The 24934-nt window shown below is 43.6% G+C and overlaps 1 protein-coding gene across 1 annotated transcript; it reads right to left on the reverse strand.

Moving 5' to 3' along the window:
* Positions 1-694: 694 nt before the first annotated feature.
* On the reverse strand, positions 695-22280 carry LOC115786879 (phosphoethanolamine N-methyltransferase 3-like). The gene is made up of 14 exons (XM_030739350.1): positions 22131-22280; positions 17746-17904; positions 17546-17609; positions 11110-11281; positions 10753-10908; positions 6137-6273; positions 5746-5897; positions 5380-5568; positions 2742-2831; positions 2549-2638; positions 2334-2456; positions 2082-2213; positions 993-1109; positions 695-867 (listed from the first exon to the last, which is right to left on the reverse strand). Exons 2-14 carry the CDS (start codon positions 17782-17784, stop codon positions 757-759), a joined length of 1572 nt encoding a protein of 523 aa, XP_030595210.1. The 5' UTR covers positions 17785-17904; positions 22131-22280; the 3' UTR covers positions 695-756.
* Positions 22281-24934: the final 2654 nt, after the last annotated feature.

Raw genomic sequence — 24934 nt, forward strand, 5'->3', positions numbered from 1 at the left:
GTGTGTGGAGCTACTCACTATGGCAATCCCTTGTGAATAAGGGAGCAGCTGGATGTAGCTGCTTCTTCTTTTGTAATTTTTTAGTAACTCTTTGCTGTGAGGTAAACCCCTCCCCCACATGAGCACATCACACCCCAGCAATCCTGTTTATGGCTTTTAAAATGTAAGACTGCTGAAGGTATTTGTGCAGAAGTGGCAGGAGAATGCAGACAGATCAGAAGAGCCGAGCTGGCTACAACCAGTTTAACTGCTTCCAGTTGAATTAATGTTTGTTTTTCTTATCTTCTCAGTTTCCCCAAGCTTGTTGCAATAGACTGCTGTTACCTAGCTGTGTGACAGGTTAATTTGTGCACCTATTAATTTAACTAGAAGGAATTTTTTGCATCTCCTTTCAATTATTTATTTATTTATTTGCCTCTGGGGTTGAGAACAATGACATTTATTTTAGTTAGAACTAATATTAGAACTAATTTTGACATATTGTTTACATTAAGTTTACTGCTTCATACCAATAACCTGCTTAACCAGAATGAGACTGGATTACTCTGTGCAGTTTTGTGGAACTTTTTTTTTTTAGACTGTGCTGTTGTTACACTCCTGAAATTCTGTGCTCACTAGAAGTACAAGATGGCAAAGTCTTGGCAGCGTGCATCATACATTTGCAGGTACAAAATAACAAAAGAAATGCTGCTGATTTTCTTCAGAAACATTGTTTTTTGGTTCTTTATTATCTCCTACATCCTTAGCCTCAACAACTCAGTCCCTTGTGGCGTGAAAAAGGCCCCATCTTTGGTCTCCACTGTTGGAACGTTCCAGTTTTTCTTTCCATCCATTCACTATTGCAAAATAGTCTTCTTCAGAAAATTCCTGCAGGGAAAAGATACAGGTATGCTGAACAGCACTCCAAAATATTAAAGAAGAATTTAGCTTTCTGTCTTGGCACAATGGTGCATGTACAATCTTTAACACACTGTGTGAGCTTGCATGCGGACCTTAATAAATTCTTCTTTGATGGCCTCTGCTCTCTGCAGCTCTGTCTTAATCACTTGGATGAACTGGGCTGTGCGATCTTCGGCTCGAACGTTGCAGAAACCGGCCTCCTGAATGAACTACAGAAGGAGAGGCAGAGGATGGATTAAGCGGAATGGGAACAGCGCCATCAACTGATGGACTGCAGTAATACAGCAACATGGTGGCTGCCCACTGCTGTTTTGTCAAAACTGATTCCTAGGATGATTTAAATGCAAAGGCTGAGTTTCCCCATAGGGATCAAAATTACACAGAGGCTTCCTGTAGACATACATCAACACCTGGCAGGCTAACAACAGAGACTGTTAGGAGGACTCAGCAAATAAATCAATAATTTATTCAATTTTGTGTCAGTATTAATTTGGTTTTTAATAAACAGGAGCTGCCAGGCAGTTAAAGGAACATACTTGTTACACTATGCACTTAAGCTCAATTATGACATACGTTCCTGTGTAAATAGTTGCAAGTGCAAGAATATTTAAAAAATAAACCTGTATTTCAGGATGAGGATGTATTAAATGTCTTTAAAAATAATCTGTGATCAAGAGATTTACAGACATGAATATTTTGCCACCAACAGTTCACTTTAACTTTAGCTGAGTGATGCTCCTCAATGACATTGTTACATATTTGTGAGTGATATTTTGTTTCTTCCTGCAATGAGGGGCAATTTAACTAATATGCCAGCTAATTTCACATAGCTTTGTACTATATTATGAGGACAAATAAGTGAGACATGGAAAATTGTCTGTATTGTCTGGTGGACATACTATGTGATGATGGCGCTGCTTCTATATGCTTCCAAACTCATCTCTGGGATTTCTGTAGATGAAGCTACAGAAATCAGCTTATCAGATGCAATAATGGCCTGATGTGAAAAACTAATGAGCAGATTTAACAGCTTGCTCCATTTATTATGACTAAGCTAAAATAATCTGAGTTTACAGTACCAGTTAAAAATGAGAAAATACAATGTACATATCAGAAAAAAAAGGTCCAAAGTTTTAAGCCCCAGTATTTTCATAAACTATTAGGCCTTAGTATAGTTTTACCTTGCCATAATCTGAGGGTGTGTAGAGGACATAGCATCTCTGTTTGACATAGGCCTCGAATGCTGGTGTCCAGGGCTTCTTCCCGCAGCAGTAGTCACTGATAAGCAACTGCCCACCTGGCTTTAACCATGACTGGATACCAACAAAAACAAAATGTTTCTTACATTTAGTGCTGAATTTTTTTCTCGACGAATTAGAAGAAAAATTTGAAAATTAATGAAACAAAAGACTTGGATTTAATGTGATGCTCACATGGAAGCGTTTGAAGAGGGCCAGTTTATCATCTATGTGCAGGATTGTGTCTCTGCTGTAGATCACGTCAAAAGAACCTTCTGGAAACGTTCTTTTGGTAGCATCAGCCACCTCAAACTGCACCTGAGGTGGAGTAAATATCATTAACGATTTTCAAATAAACCATCAGTCCAGTCATTATCTTTGGTGTTTAATCAATAGAATAACATATGTACTGATGGAAGATTCTCAGCTTTCGCTTTCTCCACTGCAATTTCCACCATGTTGTCTGACAGATCGAGGCCGAGCACTTCCACTCCAAAAGTCTGAAAAACCACATAATCATAGTGATTGTTGTCATTCTTACACTAATTATAAGTACTCCAAAATCAACACTGTGAGCATGGCCTGAGGTTTTGTGTCTCTTACCTTTGCCATGTAGAAGTCTCCTCCGCCAATGCCACAACCAACATCCAAAACCTTCTGTCCTGGCTTCAGGTTCAGCAGGTCCACAAACTCCTGTTAGCAAAAAAATGTTTTTGTTTGATCAAAACCTGTTTGATCAAAAGCTGAATCAACCTCCTGACACCACCCCAAAAGGGATTTGTATCTCCTCCTGGGATCAAAGTAGGATCTTTGGCTTGTTAGGTGAACCACTACATTATGGAGCCACAATTTATCCATCCATCCATTTTCTTCCGCTTATCCGGGGCCGGGTCGCGGGGGCAGGAGCCTAAGCAAAGAAGCCCAGGCTTCCCTCTCCCCAGCCACCTCCTCCAGCTCATCCGGAGGGACCCCAAGACGTTCCCAGGCCATCCCTCCAGCGTGTCCTGGGTCTACCACGGGGCCTCTTCCCGGTGGGACATGCCCGGAACACCTCACCCAGGAGGCGGCCAGGAGGCATCCTAATCAGATGCCCGAGCCACCTCAACTGGCTCCTTTCGATGTGGAGGAGCAGCGGCTCTACTCTGAGCCCCTCCCAGATGGCCGCACTCCGCACTCCTTATCTCTAAGGGAGAGGCCAGCCACCCTTCGAAGGAAACTCATTTCTGCCGCTTGTATTCGCGATCTTATTCTTTCGGTCACTACCCAAAGCTCGTGGCCATAGGTGAGGGTAGGAACGTAGATCGACCAGTAAATCGAGAGCTTCGCTTTTACACTAAGCTCTCTCTTCACCACGACAGACCGGTGCAGCGTCCGCATCACTGCAGAGGCAGCCCCGATCCGTCTGTCGATCTCCCGCTCCCTTTTCCCATCACTCGTGAACAAGACCCTGAGATACTTGAACTCCTCCACATGGGGTAAGAACTCGTTCCTGAGCCGGAGAGAGCACTCCACCTTTTTCCGGCTGAGGACCATGGCCTCAGACTTAGAGGTACTGATTCTCATACCGGCCGCTTCACACTCGGCTGCGAACCGTTCCACTGCGAGCTGGAGGCCACCCCCTGATGAAGCCAACAGAACCGCATCATCCGCAAAAAGCAGAGATGAGACTCTGAGGCCACCAAGGAAGAAGCCTTCCGCCACCTGGCTACGCCTAGAAATTCTGTCCATAAAAATTATGAACAGAATCAGTGACAAAGGGCAGCCCTGACAGAGTCCAACACCCACAGGAAACGAATCCGACTTATTACCGGCTATACGGACCAAGCTCTCACTGCGGTTGTACAAAGACTGAATGGCCCGCAACAACGGGCCAGACACCCCATACTCCCGCAGAACCTCCCAAAGGACACCCCGAGGGACACGGTCGAATGCCTTCTCCAAGTCCACAAAGCACATGTAGACTGGTTGGGCAAACTCCCACGCACACTCGAATATCCTTGAGAGGATAAAGAGCTGGTCCAGCGTTCCACGACCAGGTCGAAAACCGCATTGTTCCTCCTGGATCCGAGGTTCGACTAACAGACGGACCCTCCTTTCCAGCACCCTGGCATAGACCTTACCGGGGAGGCTGAGGAGTGTGATCCCCTGAAAGTTGGAGCACACTCTCCGGTCTCCCTTCTTAAAGATGGGGACCACCACCCCGGTCTGCCAATCCATTGGCACTGCCCCAGATCTCCACGCGATGTTGCAGAGGCGTGTCAACCAAGACAGCCCTACAACATCCAGAGCCTTCAGGAACTCAGGGCGAATCTCGTCCACCCCAGGGGCCCTGCCACCAAGGAGTTGTTTAACTACCTCAGTGACCTCACCCCCAGTGATGGTCAAGTCATCTCTCTCGTCCCCAGACACCACAATGTAGCCACAATTTATGCACAATAAAATATTGCATTCTTGGGTGTTACATCTTCTTTGTACATCTTTACTGCAGAAAATGTAGCTCATCAAACACAAAGAACAGAGGAAGCAGGATGGGAGAGAAGTTTCCTCAGATTAAGCTGCTGTGATAAACAGCAGTTTTATAATTGCTGAAGGCCTTTTTTTTTATTTTTTTTGCCACAGTGGCTTTTTGTGACAGTAGAGAGAGACAGGAAATGGGGAAAGATACTGGGGAAGACACGCAGGCAAATTGGCAACTGGCCGGGACGCAAACCCGCGCCACCCACACCGCAACGTATGTATGTGGTTGCCAGCTTCACCACTAAGCCACCCAGGTGCCCGAAGGCCTTTTGACATATTTGAAAACTGAGTCTCTACAGCCACACTTTCAGGGAGGCTTTGTGGGCTTTGTGCTAAAAGCTAATGCTAACAAAATCAACATTACAGTGCTAACATAACCATCCTAGTTTAGCATGCTTGTAAAACAAAATACACCTCAGACTGATGGGAATGTTATTTCCCTGATATAGAAACTGGAGCATTGGACAAATTGGTATTTTGACCTGAACACAATGAAAGTGGAAGAGTTTCATCAAAGTGAATCTGAATTTATCAGATCATTTTCATGGGAATCTATAGAACTGTTATTGAGAATTTCACTTACAACTTTGCATATCAAACAAATAGTGGTGTTAGAGGAACTGACAGGGGATCTAAGTGTAACTGAGTATTTTCTGCTGTTGATAACATTATGAACACAGGTGTCTTTGATTGTTCCCGGCCATGTTATTTTGTGCTTTCCTACCTTGGTGGTGCTGGGTCCACCTGTGCTGACGTAACCAGCCCCAAACATCTTCTCATAGCGCAGGATGCCACGTCTGGTGTACTGCTGGTTATCCAGGAACTGCTGGAAGGTTTTGAATCCATTCTGGCTGTTTGAGGAGCGAGAGACCTTCTGTAGCAGCCAGCAGATTTGATTTGGATTGTTTTTCATCTGGAATAGATGGATGAATGGATGGATGGATGGATGAGGAGGTGACAGAGAAAAAGGAGAAAGAATTGGGGCAGTGAAAAGAGGTTAACTGTGCATGTGTATACCAACATCACAAACTGAAAGCTGCTTTTTTCACATATGAAATCTTAATAACTGGTAAGACTTAAATGACTCTACCTTAACGTAGGTTTGAACACTTCTTTTCAAGACAATGTCGAAACCAAACTTGCGGCCTTCTTTTGGCTCTTCCACTTGAACTGTTGATGTGATGTGGCTGTATTGCGCCTCAGTACGGTAGCAGGTGGGGTTGAAGTCCCTCTTGCAGTCACCTTGGTAGAAAGTTATGAATGAAAGCAAACCAATCCACAATGTATTTGTAACGAATATAATTCACAAAACAAATTATGGCGAATGGAACATATAAACCCTATAAACCTTAAATCTGTTTCAAATATATCGTCACAAGCCTTTATACAAATCTTTATAAGTCACCTTCAGTTATCATAAAGGTGTAAATACTGAATTTGACCGAGAAGGGGTGTAGACATGTAAATGTTTGTGTCAGTACCTGAATGGTGGTTGCAGGACTCTCTGAAAAAAAGAAAACCTCCAGGTTTTAGCCAGGTAAGCATTTTTTCCATAACAGAGTTCAGCTCCTCGTCACTCAAATACATCAGCAGCCAGTTGGAAAAAATGAAGTCAATACTGTGGAAAAACATGCATACATACAAAGTCTGGCTGAGAATTTTTTTTTTTTTTTTAACACAGTAACTAATGTTAGCAGTTTCAGTGTATTATAATAATTCTGTGTGTCTCGTGGTCTCTCTCTGCCCCAAAAGGTTGGGTCCTTGCGGAGTTGCTATTTCCACTTGTACACCTGTGATGGATGCAGGTACTCCTCCATTCTTTCAAAACTGTGACGCTTGAATTTCATTTTGGGGAACAGGGCAAAGTTGTGGTGAATTAAAATTGTGTTAGCGTGGCCGTAATCCTGCTGCTTTTTCTATGCACTGGGACAAAGTACACAATAGCACAAATTTCCAGATACTCTCCCTAAGATGCCTTTGGCTTGGAAAGTCTGGATTTTTCCCACAAGACTGCTGTTTGGTCTGCAGGTTATAGCTCGACAAAAGGGGTAATTGTTTACACTCTGCACAAGCTTAAGGTCCCATAATGAAACTGCAGATGTGCACACGCAAGCCTTTAAAGAGAAAGTTAGCAGGAGGAGAGAGGGAGATGGATTCGTTTTACTTAAAATGACAAATGTCAGTTTAATCATTTTGAAAAAGTTAAGGGCTCACCGAAGCCAGCATCTCATCTTCTGGATATGTTAAATGTAAACATTTCATAAGAATCTATGCAGCTGTTCTTAAATAGTTCCAACTAGCGACATTAAAGTTGCAAGCCTCGCAACTTTAATGTGGACCATACTTTCATGAAAATGTTTTGTTTGATAGAATCTGTGTTAACCTTCTCTTTTGTGTGTTGGTGTGCGGGGATTTCCCTAAACAACCTGGTGGATGAGTACAAGGTCAGTACCCTAAGAAAAGCCCACTCTGATCTGACTGACCCCAGCCACCTGGCCAACCTGGCCACTTCAGGTTGCTCCCCTCAGGCCGCAGACATGTGGTGCCACGGTCAGAGACTGACAGGCTCTGCTATATAACATGAGGTGATTTAAAAACACCTCAGGAGCTATGTTGTCTGGGGGCTTGTCCCCCTGGTAGGGTCTCCCATGGCAAACTGGTCCTGGGTGAGGGTCTAGACAAAGAGCGGTTCAGAAGACCCTTATGAGTGAAAAAACAAGGGAACAGTTTACCCTGCCCGGGATAGGGTTACCGGGGCCCCACCCTGGAGCCAGGCCTGGGGAGGGAGCTCGAGGGAGAGCGTCTGGTGGCCTGGCATTAGCCCGTGGTGCTTGGCCGGGCGCAGCCCGAAGAGGTTACATGGGCCCACCCTCCTGCAGGCCCACCACCCGCAGGAGGTGTCGTAGGGGTCGGGTGCAGTGTGTGTCGGGCGGTGGCCGAGGGCGGAGGCCCTGGCGGACTGATCCCCGGCTATCGAAACTGGCTATTGGGACACGGAATGTCACCTCTCTGGTGGGGAAGGAGCCTGAGCTAGTGCGTGAGGTTGAGAGATACCAGCTAGATATAGTTGGGCTCACCTCAACGCATGGCCTGGGCTCTGGAACCAGTCTCCTGGAGAAGGGCTGGACTCTGTTCCAGTCTGGAGCTGCCCTCGGTGAGAGGCGGCGAGCTGGGGTGGGTATTCTTGTATCCCCCCGGCTTGCTGCCTGTACGTCGGAGTTTTCACCGGTGGACGAGAGGGTAGTTTCCCTGCGCCTTCGGGCTGGGGAATGGGTCCTGACTGTTGTTTGTGCTTATGCGCTGAATGACAGTTCAGGGTACCCACCCTTTTTGGAGTTGCTGGGCGGGGTGCTAGAGAGTGCTCCATCTGGTGACTCCATAGTCTTGCTGGGAGACTTCAACGCTCACGTGGGCAATGACAGTGAGACCTGGAGGGGCGTGATTGGGAGGAACGGCCTGCCCGATCTGAACCCGAATGGTGTTTTGTTATTGGACTTCTGTGCAAACCACAGTTTGTCCATAACAAACACCGTGTTCGAACACAAGGATGTCCAAAAGTGCACATGGCACCAGGACACCCTAGGTCGCAGGTCGATGATCGATTTTGTAATCGTATCATCAGATCTGCGGCCGTATGTTCTGGACACTCGGGTGAAGAGAGGAGCTGAGCTGTCAACTGATCACCACCTGGTGGTGAGTTGGATCAGGTGGCGGGGGAAGATGCTGGACAGACCTGGCACACCTAAACGTATTGTGAGGGTGCGCTGGGAACGCCTGGCAGAAGCCCCAGTCCGGGAGATCTTCAACTCCCACCTCCGGCAGAACTTCGACAGCATTCCGAGGGATGCTGAGGACATTGAGTCCGAATGGACCATGTTCCGCACCTCCATTGTTGAGGCTGCTGCTCAGAGCTGTGGCTGCAAGGTGGTTGGTGCCTGTCGTGGTGGTAACCCCCGAACCAGATGGTGGTCACCGGAGGTGAAGGGAGCCATCAAGCTGAAGAAAGAGTCCTATCGGGCTTGGTTAGCCTGTGGGACTCCGGAGGCAGCTGACAGGTATCGACAGGCCAAGCGGAATGCAGCTCGGGTAGTGGCCAAAGCAAAAACTCGGGTGTGGGAGGAGTTCGGTGAGGCTATGGAAAAAGACTTTCGGACGGCATCGAAGCAATTCTGGCAAACCGTCAGGCGACTCAGGAGGGGAAAGCAGTGCTTCACTCACACTGTTTATAGTGCGGGGGGGCTGCTGCTGACTTCAACTGAGGCTATAGTCGGACGGTGGAAGGAATACTTCGAGGACCTTCTGAATCCCACTGACACGCCTTCTGTAGTGGAAGCAGAGTCTGGGGATGAGGGGGATGACTTGACCATCACTGGGGGTGAGGTCACTGAGGTAGTTAAACAACTCCTTGGTGGCAGAGCCCCTGGGGTGGACGAGATTCGCCCTGAGTTCCTGAAGGCTCTGGATGTTGTAGGGCTGTCTTGGTTGACACGCCTCTGCAACATCGCGTGGAGATCTGGGGCAGTGCCATTGGATTGGCAGACCGGGGTGGTGGTCCCCATCTTTAAGAAGGGAGACCGGAGGGTGTGCTCCAACTTTCGGGGGATCACACTCCTCAGCCTCCCCGGTAAGGTCTATGCCAGGGTGCTGGAAAGGAGGGTGCGTCCGTTAGTCGAACCTCGGATTCAGGAGGAACAATGCGGTTTTCGTCCTGGTCGTGGAACGCTGGACCAGCTCTTTATCCTCTCAAGGATATTCGAGTGTGCGTGGGAGTTTGCCCAACCAGTCTACATGTGCTTTGTGGACTTGGAGAAGGCATTCGACCGTGTCCCTCGGGGTGTCCTTTGGGAGGTTCTGCGGGAGTATGGGGTGTCTGGCCCATTGTTGCGGGCCATTCATTCCTTGTACAACCACAGTGAGAGCTTGGTCCGTATAGCCGGTAATAAGTCGGATTCGTTTCCTGTGGGTGTTGGACTCCGTCAGGGCTGCCCTTTGTCACCGATTCTGTTCATAATTTTTATGGACAGAATTTCTAGGCGTAGCCAGGTGGCGGAAGGCTTCTTCCTTGGTGGCCTCAGAGTCTCATCTCTGCTTTTTGCAGATGATGCGGTTCTGTTGGCTTCATCAGCGGACGCCTCCGGCTCGCAGTGGAACGGTTCGCAGCCGAGTGTGAAGCGGCTGGCATGAGAATCAGCACCTCTAAGTCTGAGGCCATGGTCCTCAGCCGGAAAAGGGTGGAGTGCCATCTCCGGCTCAGGAACGAGTTCTTGCCTCAAGTGGAGCAGTTTAAGTATCTTGGGGTCTTGTTCACGAGTGATGGGAGAAGGGAACGGGAGATCGACAGGCGGATCGGGGCTGCTTCTGCAGTGATGCGGATGCTGCACCGGTCCGTCGTGGTGAAGAGGGAGCTTAGTGTAAAAGCGAAGCTCTTGATTTACCGGTCGATCTACGTTCCTACCCTCACCTATGGTCACGAGCTTTGGGTAGTGACCGAAAGAATAAGATCGCGAATACAAGCGGCAGAAATGAGTTTCCTTCGAAGGGTGGCTGGCCTCTCCCTTTGAGATAAGGTGAGGAGTGCGGCCATCCAGGAGGGGCTCAGAGTAGAGCCGCTGCTCCTCCACATCGAAAGGAGCCAGTTGAGGTGGCTCGGGCATCTGATTAGGATGCCTCCTGGCTGCCTCCTGGGTGAGGTGTTCCGGGCATGTCCCACCGGGAAGAGGCCCCGTGGTAGACCCAGGACACGCTGGAGAGATTATGTATCTCAGCTGGCCTGGGAATGCCTTGGGGTCCCTCCGGATGAGCTGGAGGAGGTGGCTGGGGAGAGGGAAGCCTGGGCTTCTCTGCTTAGGCTTCTGCCCCCGCGACCCGGCCCCGGATAAGCGGAAGAAAATGGATGGATGGATGGATGATTTAAAAACATTTTTTTTTAATGTGATTGTAGTTCTATCTTGTTGTTTTAATGTGATGTAATAAAGATTTCTTTGACTTTGACTTTAGTAGACCAACTGACTCACAGATCAGTACTGCCATTCATCGAACCACACCGCTAGTAAGATTAAATATTAACTATGTCAGCTGCAGATATCTTAACACACACCTGTTTTGGGGGAAATCCAGCTTTGTGACATCAGCTTGGAGGAAGGTACCATTGCTGTGGTGGCCATTTTCCTGCCTGTTCTTCTCAATAAAACTTTCCATGAAGTCCACAGCTGTCACATGGGCTGCCCTGGTCAGCAGGTGCCTGGTGTAACGACTGGATACGGACACGTCGGTATGATATCACTTTAGGAAGAGGAATGCTCTTCAGTCATAAAACTTTATGCTAAATGGAGTCTAAAAATATAGAAATGGTGAATTTAGTTTTAGGTTTTTTTTTTTTTAACTATTACAGCACTCTGTTGGCTACTTGTACTGTTTTCCCAGAATTCTCAGTCTAAGGCAGCTGTGTGCTCACCCAATTCCTGCTCCCAGCTCCAGCACTTTGCATCCCTCCAGACTAGGCAGCATGTTGAGGATCTCTTGTAGCTCATGCTGAGTCAGTTCTTTGGCACGGGAATCCAGCATCATCTCTTCCACTGTGGCAGCCTTAGAGTGCTCCTTCCAAAACTCCGTCATATTGCTACGAACTATCAAGCACACAAGAGCACAGATGGGGTTGGCAAAAACTACGTGTTTGTGTGTGTGTGTGTGTGGACACTATTGATGTAAATGTAATAAAAATTTATACATTTACAATTCGCGTCCCTATGGGCTGATGCGACAAAGGTCAAGATTACATGTCTGTGAATCATCTATCAATCATATCAGAAAGCAGAAATGATCATGACGTTTATCGTATTAATTATAACTGATTAAAGATGTATATGCAATTTTTTTTAAAGAAGCAAAACCAATCTCTGCTACTTTTATTCACTTCGAAGTGAGGTTTTTGTAGTTTGACAAATATTCATATAAGAAAGGGCTCTACCCCCTGAAGCTAAAAATTCTTCAATCATAAATCCCCACAAACATTCTGCAGGGAAACAGACTAACCATTAATCTAACCTAACTAAGCAATCCCAAAGCAATGCAGAAATTTGCCACATAGAAGATTAACCAAGATTCATTTTCATATTACACTTGTTCTCTGTTACAATTTGAAAAGTTTGGTTTTGCTAATGTGGCATGCACTATTATTTCCACAGCAGGTTTCAGCTGGCTTTTTTCCAAAAGAGAGATTATACATAGAATTGTTCTGCAACACCCCTCCACCCACCTGATAACCCCCATTCATTCATTAATCTATTCATTTGCAGAGATCCTAGAAATCATGCACTGTAATGTGCACAAGCATATGAAACAGTAAACATCAGGCTACCCCTTTCTATCAAAAAATTTCCCCATGTGCTTCACATCACATCAAAGCAGAATCTAAATTTCCAGTGAAAAGCTGATAACCACAGTGACAGAAAATATTCAGTCCTTTTTTGAAGGATAACTGCCGGTTGAAAGAGCTGGTGAAACGTTTCAGCTGCTGCTGATGCTACTTTGGAGCTGATAAGGAGCTACTGTTCCTGCTGGTGCTACTGTGGAGCTGTGAAGCATTTTTGATACTGTGGAGCTGGTGAAGCATTTCTGCTACTGTGGAGCTGGTGAAGCATTTTTGCTACTGCTGGTGCTACTGTGAAGCTGGTGTGGTGCTACTGTTCCTGCTGTTGTGAGGAAACTCTTCAATAGATTGCAAAATGCCACAGAGGAAAAACAACTGCAGTGGAATGGAGGAGTAACTGGATGAAATAAAAAAAATCACTGAACTTCATGTCTGATGAAATCACTAAAGTAGCAACACAACAGGCAAAGCTATTAGGACTACTGGAAATAGTAAATAAACTGGAAGACATGGTCAACGAAAAAGACAAAAAAATTGAAAAATTAGAAAGAAGAATATAGGATCTGGAACAATATTCTAGGGCAAACGATATAATCATACAAGGACTGGATACAAAACATCGAACATATGTCAGAGCTGTATCAGCAAATAGGGAGGAGGGAGAGGATGCGCCAGGTGAAGAACTGAAAACGCTTGAACAACAGTTTATAAACTTTTTTGAAAGTAAAGACATATCCATTCAGAGTAGTCACATTGAAGCCTGTCACATACTCCCCAAAAAAGATAACACAGTAAAATCTGCCATAATTGTCAGATTCTGGAACAGGAAACATAAAATTGAGTTAATTAAAGATAGATATATAGATAAAGTTAGATAGATATAGATAAAGTAATATAAATGCTGCTATATTAAAAGTATAAACATAATGAATAAAATAATAAAGGTCTGATGTAATAAAACAAAATAAATAAAAATGTCACTCAACATTTCTAAAGAGTTAAAAATAGCACACATAAATATATGCAGTATTAGAAATAAACTATGTGAAATAGAAAACTTATTATTTTCTGATAATGTTCAAGTACTGGCAATATCTGAAACCCACTTAGACTCAACATTTGAGGACTAATTAAATGGATATAATATATTTCGTAAAGATAGAAATGCATATGGGGGAGGAGTTGCCATCTATGTTCAAAGTCATATACCAGTAAAAGTAAGACAAGAATTCATGCTGGACACAGATGAAGCTATTTGGATCCAGCTTCATCTAAAGTATGTTAAGCCACTAATTATTGGCTGTTGCTACAGACCCCCAAATGCAAAAACTGATTATTTAGAACATGTTTGTCAAATGCTAGAACTTGTCACAAACACAAACAATGAAGTGTATATTTTGGGAGACTTGAACATTGACTGGTGCTCTTCAAACTGCCCCATGAAATCAAAATTATTAACTGCATCTGCTGCTTGTGGTCTAACACAAATAATAAATGAACCAACTAGAGTAAGTTACAAAAGTGATGGAACCAAAATAGCAACTTGTATTGACCATATGTTTTACAAACATGTCACATTTTTGCATGGACTCTTCATCCACTCCAGTAGATTTTAGTGACCATAATTTAATAAAAATAGTAAGGAAGACAAAATTCCTAGAATTGGTCCAAAAATCATCAGAAAAAGAATATTCAGAAATTTTAATCCGGTTAAATATGTAGAGGAGATTAAAAATGTTGATTGGACAGAAGTGTTTGCAGAGAAAGATCCTGAAGACGCATTTCAGATATTTGATAAGTTCTGAAGTAACATTGTGAACAAACATACACCTGTAAAGAAGTTAAGAGTGCGTAAATTAATTTGTCTATGGCTAGATGAGGATTTAAAACAACAAATGCTGACTAGAGACCAAGGTAAGCTGACTGCAGTTAAATCTGGGTTTCAGTCAGACTATCGTAAACTGAGAAATTCTGTAACTAAACAAAACAAGATTAAAAAGAAAAAATACTATCAAGAGAAAATGCAAAACTGTAAAGACAGTAAACAATTATGGACAACTCTAAATTCTCTCTTGAAAGGTAATACATGTACTTCCTCCTATTTGGAGACAAGCAGTGGATACTTAACGAAATCATAATAAAAACAAGTTTCTGTCTGCTTGGAAAGTGTCGAAAGTAATACCTCTATTAAAAAATTAAAAAATGACATTTACTGAAACAAATTGTCGACCCATTAGTTTACTGCCAATTCTGAGTAAAATAATGGAAAAAATTATACACGAACAGATTAACACTTATTTTAAAGACAACGACCTCTTCACAAGGTATCAACATGCTTACAGAGAAAAATATTCCACTGCAACTGCTCTAACTCAAATGACAGATGACTGGTTGTGGGAAATGGAAAATAACTTTCTTAAATGCCATACAATTGATGTCAGTAGTAGACAATGTACAGCTCATGTTATACACACTCACCCACCATCTACTCATCCAACTGGCAGCAACTCAGTGCATTTGGACATGTAGTCAAGGTCAAGGTTTCCTGCTGACGTTCAAAGCGAGTATCAGAAAGGGGAAAAAAGGTAATTTAAATGAATTTGAATGTGGCATGGTTGTTGGTGCCAGATGATATTTCAGAGTATTTCAGAAACTGCTGATCTACTGGGATTTTCCCACACAACCATCTCTAGGGTTACGGAGAATGGTCCAACAAAAGAGAAAATATCCAGTGAGCGGTAGTTCTCTGAGTGAAAATACATGATTGATGCCAGAGGTCAGAGGAGAATGGCCAGACTCGGAAGGCAACAGTAACGCAAATAACCACTTGTTACAACCAAGGTACGCAGAAAAGCATCTCTGAAGCAGATGGATTACAGCAGCAGATGACCACACTGGGTACCACTCCATTCAGCTGAGAACAGGAAACTGAGGTTACAGTTTGCAAGGGCTCGCCAAAATTGGACAATAGAAGATTGGAAAAACTTCTGGTCTGGACAGGAGATTGTCATCATGGATGCATAGCCAACACATCTAACTGTGTGATGATATCATGTTGACCAACATCTCCAAGGGATGTGTAACCCATGTGAAACACAGGGCTACTAAAATCCTTTTGTAATTTAGAGTTGCTGGATGTTGCATAATATCTGAATCAGTATTTCAGAGTATATTAACCTTATCATATTTTAATTAGTAGCTGTATCTGTTAGATCTAATGATATTATGTAATTTCCTCCTTAAAATGCTGTGTAGGTGACAATAAGCAATTAGCATTCAATAGAGCTACAGATGTTAAATACAAGTCCCTGAATTGTAATTAAAGGTGTGATAAGTACAATTTAGAGCCAGTGGATGTAAATCCATCCATCCATCCATCCATCCATCCCGGCTGTCATAGGGTGAGAGGCAGGATACGCCCTGGACAGGTCGTCAACCTGTCGCAGGGTTGGATGTAAAACTAGTGCACAGGAATCTTAACCAAAAACAAATGGGCAATTGAGTCAGCTCTCTCATTTCCTGTTCCATTTGCAACAAGAAATGTTGTGTACAGAAGACAAAAGAAATCCCTCTATAACCATCAGCCCACACAGAGACTGTAAAATACACTGAATGGCTCTTATGCCACAGTAAACCAATTAGTTTTGATCCATACGGCTTTTTTGCTGCTTTCCTCTGTTTTCTGTTTCAGCGTGTGCCTTCCACTCCTCTCAAGCAGCAAAAGAGCAGCAGACTCTCACACTGAGTGCACCTGCATTATAACATGAATAAATACTTTAAAAACACATTGTCTTTTGGGCAGGCTGCACTTTGCCTGTCTCGCGTTTGCTTTCACTTTCACTCTCCTCTATTTATAAAAACAAGAAGGACTTCCCAAACTACCAAAACACAGAGTACAGGATCATGGATTAGGCTACAACCTACGCAGAGCAAGTGTGACTTTGTTCTCTGTTACCTACAGGATGAAATTAAGTAACATTTGCAAATGAATTAAATGTTACATTCAGTGTCTAAGGAGCTCTGCAGAAAGTGCACGCCCTTTGATGGCTTCTGCTTTGGTGCTGAGATATAACAAAGCTTCAGCTGTGACGTTTCAACTCGGCTCACACTGTTTGGCGAGGAGACTGTGCTTCAGTTTACTATCCGTCTGCTATCATCTTTACACTGGTGAGTGTTCTCAGGTTGTGCAATTTGTGTGTACTACCATGGGTGAGATGTGAGAGCTGGGGAATTATCATACTGACAATACAACACATTCCAGTTGTCAGCCAGTTTTTTTGCAGTGTGTTGCTGATGTCCTGTAGTCTTTGGTGTTTTTCTCCATGCTACTGTTGGCTATACATTTTTAACATTTGTAGTGTTAATCCTGTGAGTTTCTTATGTTTCCTTTATCACTTTGTTTCTTGCCTGATTTTTAAAACTATAACTTCTGCAGTCTTTATTTGGTCAAACTCTAGAATCAAAAAAGCAGACATGCATTATATCCATTTTATTTGCATTTACAAAATATATGAATTGAAAGAATATTTTCAATCACCATTCTTTTTTCAGCCAAAATAAAATAATGTATTGAAACGTAAAGAGCTGCTCTCCAGACCTACACACAGCCAATTAACTTTGTACAGCATGCATTATTGTAGACCTATTATTGGATTAGACAGCGAAAAGTTAGTTATGCCGACAGTTAAGCGACAGTTATGCCGAAACACATGCAGTGTCAATGCGTGAGTCAGTTTGCACAGAAGTTCCCCTCTGAATGTGTGATTTTTTTTTTCTGCTTGACTTTTTGCACACTTCCAACATCACAACATTCAAAGTTCACTTCAACCAGACTTAACTGGGCGATATGAGCAGACAGCAAGGCTTTTCTGAGAATTTCAGTTATAGATAGAGTCTGGGAAAGTCATAATTTCACATTCCTACAGGTATTTGACTTGAAAATGGTCTCAGGTGTAGTGGAGGACATGTTTAATGAGGATATGATGGTGTTTGCAGAAAACAATTTGATTTGAAATTTTTTTATGTATTTTTGAATATCTGCTAATGCAGCAGTGATTGTGTCCATATTTCTATTTCTACACTGCAAAATTTTTAAATGTCTACAACCATTTGAAACTTGCCTTTTCACAAATAAACTATGAGTATGAACATGGTGCTATATGCTTGTAACAACGTGGTTATGATATTCTTGGAGATATGTAAATATGCCTGTATAGAGTTGTTTATGTTGTGTATCACTTTAGTTTGTACAGAATATGTAAACTATTAAAAAAGTGCACTAAATTATGTTATTTTAGTCCGTTAAAGTATAGATAGCTAAATTTACGAGGTGCACCTAAAGGCACCACGGGCTGAACCGCATATACTGACGTTAATGCGCAATTTTTTTTCAAGCGCGGATGGCGTGACTCCGGTAGCGGAAGAGCGCCGCGAAAGAAAAAAAAAAAGGAAAAAGAAAAGCTGCAACAGGCAGGTGCGCACAACTGTGTTAAGTTTTTATTACGCACTTCATATCGCCTACCTGCCACAGCGCTGAAAGGCCAGGTATGACTTGTGGTGTTGCTGTTCAGGAAGGAAGGACTCATCTGGAGACAAAAATAAGTCAGTGTATTAGTTTCACTTGCTCTTTTTTTTTTTTTCTTTTTTAAAGAACCTTTAGTGAACGTTTTCTAACGTGACAACAAATACAAATAGTCTATAGAAAGCATCTGAAATACTTACAGAATTCGGGTCAGTCCCATGCTCACTTAACCTCGCCATGATTTACGACGGAATATTTTGCTTCTTGTCGTATGAGCTCTCTGTGCGCAGGTATGTAACCACCTTCAGCAGTGGGCGCGTCCTTGGGGCCTCTGTCAAAGGAAGTCCGTCGGCTGCACGCTGCAGCAGTGAGAGAGAGAGAGACGCGGCTGAGGGATTTTTCTGCAGATCTTATGACGTTTGACTCAATTCTTACATTTGTTCTGAAATGTATATAGTTATCTTGTTATAGTGCTTATATTTGAAATTTGCTATTATTATTTTTAAGTTAAAAATGACAGTAATTCAGCTGCAAACTCAGTTAAACCGTTAAATGGCCACTTTATTAGGTACACCCGTTCAACTGCTCATGAAAACAAATGTGTAATCAGGCATATCTGCATGCATTTAGGCATGTAGATACAGTCTAGATGGCCTGCTGAGCATCAGAATGGAGCATCAGAATGGGGAAGAAAGGTGATTTGCGTGACTTTGAATGTGGCCTTGTTGTTGTTGGTGCCAGATGGCCTGGTCAGACTATTTCAGGAACTACTGATCTACTGGGATTTTCCCACACAACCATATCTAGGGTTTACAGAGAATGGTCTAAAAAAGAGAAAATATCCAGGGAGCAGCAGTTCTCTGGGTGAAAATACCTCATTGATGCCAGAGGTCAGAGGTGAATGGCCAGACTGCTTTGAGCTGATTGGAAGTCAACAGTAACTCAAAATAACCACTCGTTACAGCCTACCTTGGTTGTAACGAGAAGAGCATCTCTGAACACACATGTTGAACCTTGAAGTTGATGGGTTAGAGCAGCAAAAGATCACATTGGCTGCCTGTCCTGTCAACTAAAAGGAGGGGCAGTCATCTGTTGCAACCAGTTGGTGGTGAGGAGAAAAGGAACAGGAACAGAGCCAGAGATTAATAATAACTAATGATTAAATTCAGAGTGGTGTATTACAGTTTTCCTCAATTGCCAAAACACTAAACCCTGTTGTCTGAATCAAATGCTCAGTGCTCTGAACCCATTTATTGAAATGGTCACCTTTTTGGCAGAACCTTAAGCACTTTTCACCTTGTTAGACACAACTTGCAAACATATTTTCACCCACTTAAACACATTTTGCACGTTGATGCACTTGGGTTGCATAATGGTAAGCACAGGTAGCAAAAGTGAAACTCAGTGAAAGCACAGGTGTCTCTCAACTTAAAGACAGCAGCTCAAAATTGATCACACATGTGGCTAATGATGTGAAGAAACCAATATAAGCCAGTACAAGGAGCTCTGGTCATTGAGGTTTCACTATGGACAGAAACAATCAGAGAGGAGAGTAGATACTGTGTGCACTTTTGTTGTTGTAAAGTTTATATATATGCATATATATACACATACACATATATTTGTGTATATATGTGTATACATGTATGTAGATGTATATATGTCTATGCACCTGTCTGACTGCACTGATGTACATATTAGTGGAATATAGTCTACATTCTTTTATCTTTTAATTAGTCTCTGCACTGTATATTTTGTAATTTTGTAATATTGTGCTATAGTTATAGCTCTAATATCTCTGTATATTTGCAATTTGTATACTTGTATATTGTCTTATAGTTTTTATACTTATTTGTTTTTTTCTGTACGCACGAAGTACCGCAGCAATTTCCTAATGCTGTGAACCTGTTCACCCATATGGCAATAAAAACCTTCTGATTCTGATTCTGATTCTGATATATATGTATATGTACTACAAGTGCTAAACAGGAGTTTTGTATTGAAAAAGCATTTTTGTGAACAGTAAAGATTATTTCTAAAGACTTTGTGATCTGATCGTTGTGTTTTCCTTTTTTCTATGTTGTGTGTAATGACTGCTCAGTAGTGTTTTTCATTTTGATTAACTCGGGGGTCTGATCTGACAACACTGTTTCCTTTTGAGCACTGTTCGAACTGTTTTGAGGCAATAGTTTGGTTTTGCAGGAAGAGTCAGAGGTTTTGTGAATGTAGTTTGAAAACTGAGTTTTGTGTTTACAGTTTAGAGCCGGGATCCTCAAATCCAGGCCTCGAGGTCCGGTGTCCTGCAGGTTTTAGATGTGTCCCTGATCCAACACACCTGAGTCAAATATAGAAGTCATTAGCAGGACTCTGGAGAACTTGACTGCATACTGAGGAGGTAATTCAGCCATTTGAATCAGGTGTGCTTTGACCACAATTTACCCATCTTCTAATGGCTGCTTCCAGCAGGATAACACACCATGTCACAGAGGTCAAATCCTATCAAACTGGTTTCTTGAATATGACATTGAGTTCACTGTGCACTGATCTCAATCCAATAGAGCACCTTCAGGGTGTGGTGGAGTGGGAGATTTTCATCATAGATGTGCAGCAATTGTGTGATATTATCATGTCAGTATGGACCAAAAACTGAAAGGAATGTTTTCTGAATCTTGTTGAATCTGTGCCATGAAGAATTAAGGCAGTTCTGAAGGCAAAAGGGCATCCAAGGGTTACCTAACAAATGTAATTTATGTAATTAGTTTGTGCAATAAAAACAATTACTTGATGAATTTTATATAAAGGTATATGTATTGTGGGATAAGCTCCATCACCGACCGGTCAACATATTCTCACTCATTCCCAGGGCACAAAATACTGCTGTTTTTTCAAACTGCTGGTGTCTCAGAATTACGCACCTGGGGTCTGTGGGCATGAATGCAGTGATGCATGTGTTATGGCACTAGTGAAATTGGTTTCACTTGTAACTCACTGTATTTCAGTCTAAACCACAATCTTTATGATACTTTATGATACTATGATACGGGCTACTGTGGGGCTGACTCAAACTCCCTCCTCAGCTAACAGTTCTGATAAGATGTAGAGTTCATCAGCAGCTAAGTCAGGGAGATCAGTCCAACACAGGTCAGAAGAAGACAGGACAGCGGGGGTGTAGAGCATCTGTTTACAAACATCCCGGAGACAATTTGATAAGCGGCAGTCCAAGGCCGCCAGGGAGCCAAATTCCTGATTCTACGACTTGTTTTGGTACAGACTGTACTGATTCATTTGTTGACAGCCTTCAGTTTTTCTGGCACCTCTCTGTGGCGAAAAATCCAATTCATCCGAATCTTCTTGGTTCGTTCCTTCGCTGTGCAGAAACAGATACATACATCTCCAAGATCTTACCCCTCCGAATCAGCGCCAGATATACAGAGTCTGAATTTGAGTCTGTCAGGCACGTCATCTTCCACACCACACAGGAATCCATAACGTAGCCAGCTGGAATGTCAATTAATAAGAGGGAATAGGGTTCTCCTTCCCTAAATCTCCTCATGGTGAAAATTTGATCAAAACAATGGCGTTGAGAGACCAGCTGATCAGATCCATAATCATAAATTCCAGTTCGGAAGTTGTGTGAAGAGAGGCTCTAAAGCAGCAAGCAGCAAAGCAGGGGAAAAAGGAAGGGCTGGGGAGAGAAGAAAAGTGTGACCTTCTCCGCTGAGAGCTGAATCTAACCAAATAGCTTATGGAAATGAATATTAAGTGAAATATTAAGTGAAACAGCAAACAAACCACAGCTTTCAGTCATGATTAAAGTTGCCATTGTTAGGGATTATTTTTTACTCAATGAATAAAGGACAAATCTTTAAACGCAAACTCCAGTAAATTAATTAATAAACAGTGGAGCAACCAAATAATAAACAATTAAATAATACATTAGGCAGAGAGCAACAGATCAGAAAGTTCTTGACTAACTCATGTTTCAGTGCATCTTATCTTGAAGACCGGCCACCAAACGTACAATTAAAACATCACCAACGTCACCATGTTCTGTCATTAATCTGGACAAGATTTCACTGTATTGATTAAATTAGAACATCAGGAAGAAGGTGTGCCTATGACTGAGAGGAATCTGGGTCATGAAAAACCAGCTTGAACAAGACTGAATGATGAAGGACAACTCATAGCACCCAGAGATTGTTTATGTTTAGATAACAGGCAGTATAAAATGTTATGGTTAGACAGGAACACGGGAATCGGAGAGAGTGCACACTCTTACTCTGAGTCCCCACATGGCCATGTGTGTATTTTTCCTGATTCTTTAATATATTAAATGTTTTACTTTTATAATTAAAGTGTTTCAGGTGTCTTCCTTCATAAAAAACCTGTTTACCTGTCACCATCACTTGCATCTTTAAAACAAGCATTAGAAACTGAGGCTGTCATGGTCCTCCAGTCCTCCTGTGTTGGCTCACCCATTCTATCTGTCTCTCCTCCTTACTTTCTCTGTGTGTGTGATAGCTAACTACACCCTGTCCTTCCTCTGCTCCCACCCATCAATCACTCCTGGAATTAATGTACTCACCTCTGGTGATCGTCTGATTGCTTCTTGGCTAGTTAAGATGAAGTAGGACTTTCAGTCAGCACTGGATTGTTAAACTGGGAACAGTTAGTGTCGTTGGCTTCTTCTTCCTGAAAGTTTGCTCTGTGACACTGCCTCACCTGTTTGTTCTTGTCTGCACAGGAATCCAGCCCTGCCTTTGAGTGAGTTAGAGAGAGAGTAAGCCCTGAGGAGAGTTTTGCCTGTAGACTTGTTTTGGATCCACTAATTGGAAATCTACTGTCTAACCTTGCCTCTACTTCACTGTAAATAAACTTTTATTCTGACTTGTATCCTGAGTCCAATCCGCTCCATAGATTATGACATCAGATTAATTATAGCAACCTAATAACATTTACAAAGTTTTTATTAACCATTTACAAAGTTTTGTAACCATCAGTTGCAACTTTACAGTGGTTTACAAACTAATCATTAACAATTAGTGAACAGTAATAATCACTGTTGAGAGTAAAACACTGTTAACTAAAGTTTAATTAACTATCAATTTACCATTAACAATGTTATTACAAAGTGTTTTTTACATTTAGTGTGTTTAGAAAGAATCTGCTGAGTTACCAGTTAGATTTTGCAAATAGGTCAGAATCATTATTACAAAGCTGCACAGTGGATGAATATTGCATGCAGGAATAGTTGAAGAAGCAGACAATCGTAAACAAATAGCAAATCCAGGAGTTCAGCAGCTATCGCTTGTTAATTAGCATATTTTTAGAATGTGTGAGATTCTTTTATTCATAAAACAAATCACTGTATACTTAGTTAAACTTCTGGGATTTAGGAGGGCCTGTAATGTTTTGGCAACGGTGGCTCCTACTGTAGTGGTTTACACATCTGCCTAACAAGCAAAAGCTCCCTGGTTCCGTCCTGGGAGGAGACACAAGTCTTGATGTGGTTGTGTGAGGAAGTTTTACTCTGGTGTGTGGAGCTACTCACTATGGCAATCCCTTGTGAATAAGGGAGCAGCTGGATGTAGCTGCTTCTTCTTTTGTAATTTTTTAGTAACTCTTTGCTGTGAGGTAAACCCCTCCCCCACATGAGCACATCACACCCCAGCAATCCTGTTTATGGCTTTTAAAATGTAAGACTGCTGAAGGTATTTGTGCAGAAGTGGCAGGAGAATGCAGACAGATCAGAAGAGCCGAGCTGGCTACAACCAGTTTAACTGCTTCCAGTTGAATTAATGTTTGTTTTTCTTATCTTCTCAGTTTCCCCAAGCTTGTTGCTGTCATAACCTAGGGGGAGGGTCTGCGTGTGTGTGTGTCTGTATACATGTGTGTTTGTCCTGCGGGCCACAGCGGAGGTTCCGGTGTCTCCGCCTCCCTAGGGCGGAGATCACCACACCTGCTACGGATCAAGCCATCAGGCAGGGTCTTTTTAAGCTGCCAGCAGACCATCACTCTTCGCTGGATCATTGACTACTTCTCAGTTAGTACCGGCTCTCTGGTGTGACTCTCGCTTTCGTGGATGTATATTACTTACCTGCTCTTCGTGTTCGCTCCTTTTTCAGATCCCCGTGTCAGTTCCTGCTCGTCCTTTCGGAAACCCCGGCTTTTCGTCAACCCGCCGCTCCACGCCGTACCACAGCTGGCCCCTCACCACCTGGGAATTCCTTCAGCCTCTCGACCCGCTTCAGCCGCCTTCCCCCTCGCCTTCCTGGACCCCCTTGTCTTTGCACCTTTATCAATCACTGTAAATAAACTTGCACCTTGCTTTCATCAGCCACCGCTTGTGTGTCCTCTTCCTCCTCGAGTCCTGACAGAATGATCCAGCCAAAACCGGACACCGCGGACGCTGATCCGGTTCATCGGGCCCTGGCTATTCAAGAGGAAACCCTCCAGCGTCACGACCATATGCTCCGTCTGGTTTCCAGTCAGCTGGGCGCAGCCACCCAACAGCTCGCCGATCTCCGAGGTATGTTGGAATCCACCATGTCATCCGCTACGCCCCGTCACCAGGATTTATCCCCTCCGCCGACAGATCCGCCGGCTGGTTTGGTTTCCGCGACCGAGCCCGCCGTAGCGTTGGAGAAAGCCCTGCCCATCCCGGAGGTGTTCCGCGGTGAGTTAGGGAAATGTGGAGGTTTCCTCACCCAATGTTCCCTCGTTTTCCGGCAACAGAGAAATGCCTACGCTTCTGATTGTGCAAAGATTGGTTTTATGGTCAATCTGTTCCGCGGTAGAGCATTAGAGTGGGGGCACGCTGTGTTACGGGGAAACCCCGATCTGTCTTTCCCTGCGTTCTTGTCTCGATTTAAGGAGGTGTTTGATAAAGGCACCAGCCCCGAATCCGCATCCCAGAAGTTGCTCAGCCTGCGGCAGGGACAACAGAGCATGGCGGATTTCTCCGTGGATTTCCGGATCCTCGCGGAGGAGGCCGGCTGGGAGGAAAAGGCGCTCAGGGGAGTATTCCTGAACAATATTAATGATGATCTCAAGTATGAACTTGCCACTAGGGATTTGCCTCAGTCCTTGGAGGCCGTGATTTCATTGTGTATCCATGTAGATGACCGCCTGAGAGCACGACGGACTCCGAGGAACTACAACTCCCAGCATGCCCCTCGCCGGGCGGTTTCCGCGGACCGGAGGAGCCTCCTAGCGGACGACAGCTCGGCTACGGCGCCCCCTTGCGGCGCGGAGGAGCAACCCATGCAACTCGGCCGCGCACGGCTGTCTCTCTCTGAGCGACGACGGAGATGGGAGGCGGGGGAGTGCATCTACTGTGGCAAAAAGGGCCACTACATCGCGTCATGCCCTGTTTGCCCAAAAGACCGC

Source organism: Archocentrus centrarchus, chromosome 10, assembly GCF_007364275.1.
Source record: "Archocentrus centrarchus isolate MPI-CPG fArcCen1 chromosome 10, fArcCen1, whole genome shotgun sequence".
In the NCBI taxonomy this organism is placed as follows: domain Eukaryota; kingdom Metazoa; phylum Chordata; class Actinopteri; order Cichliformes; family Cichlidae; genus Archocentrus; species Archocentrus centrarchus.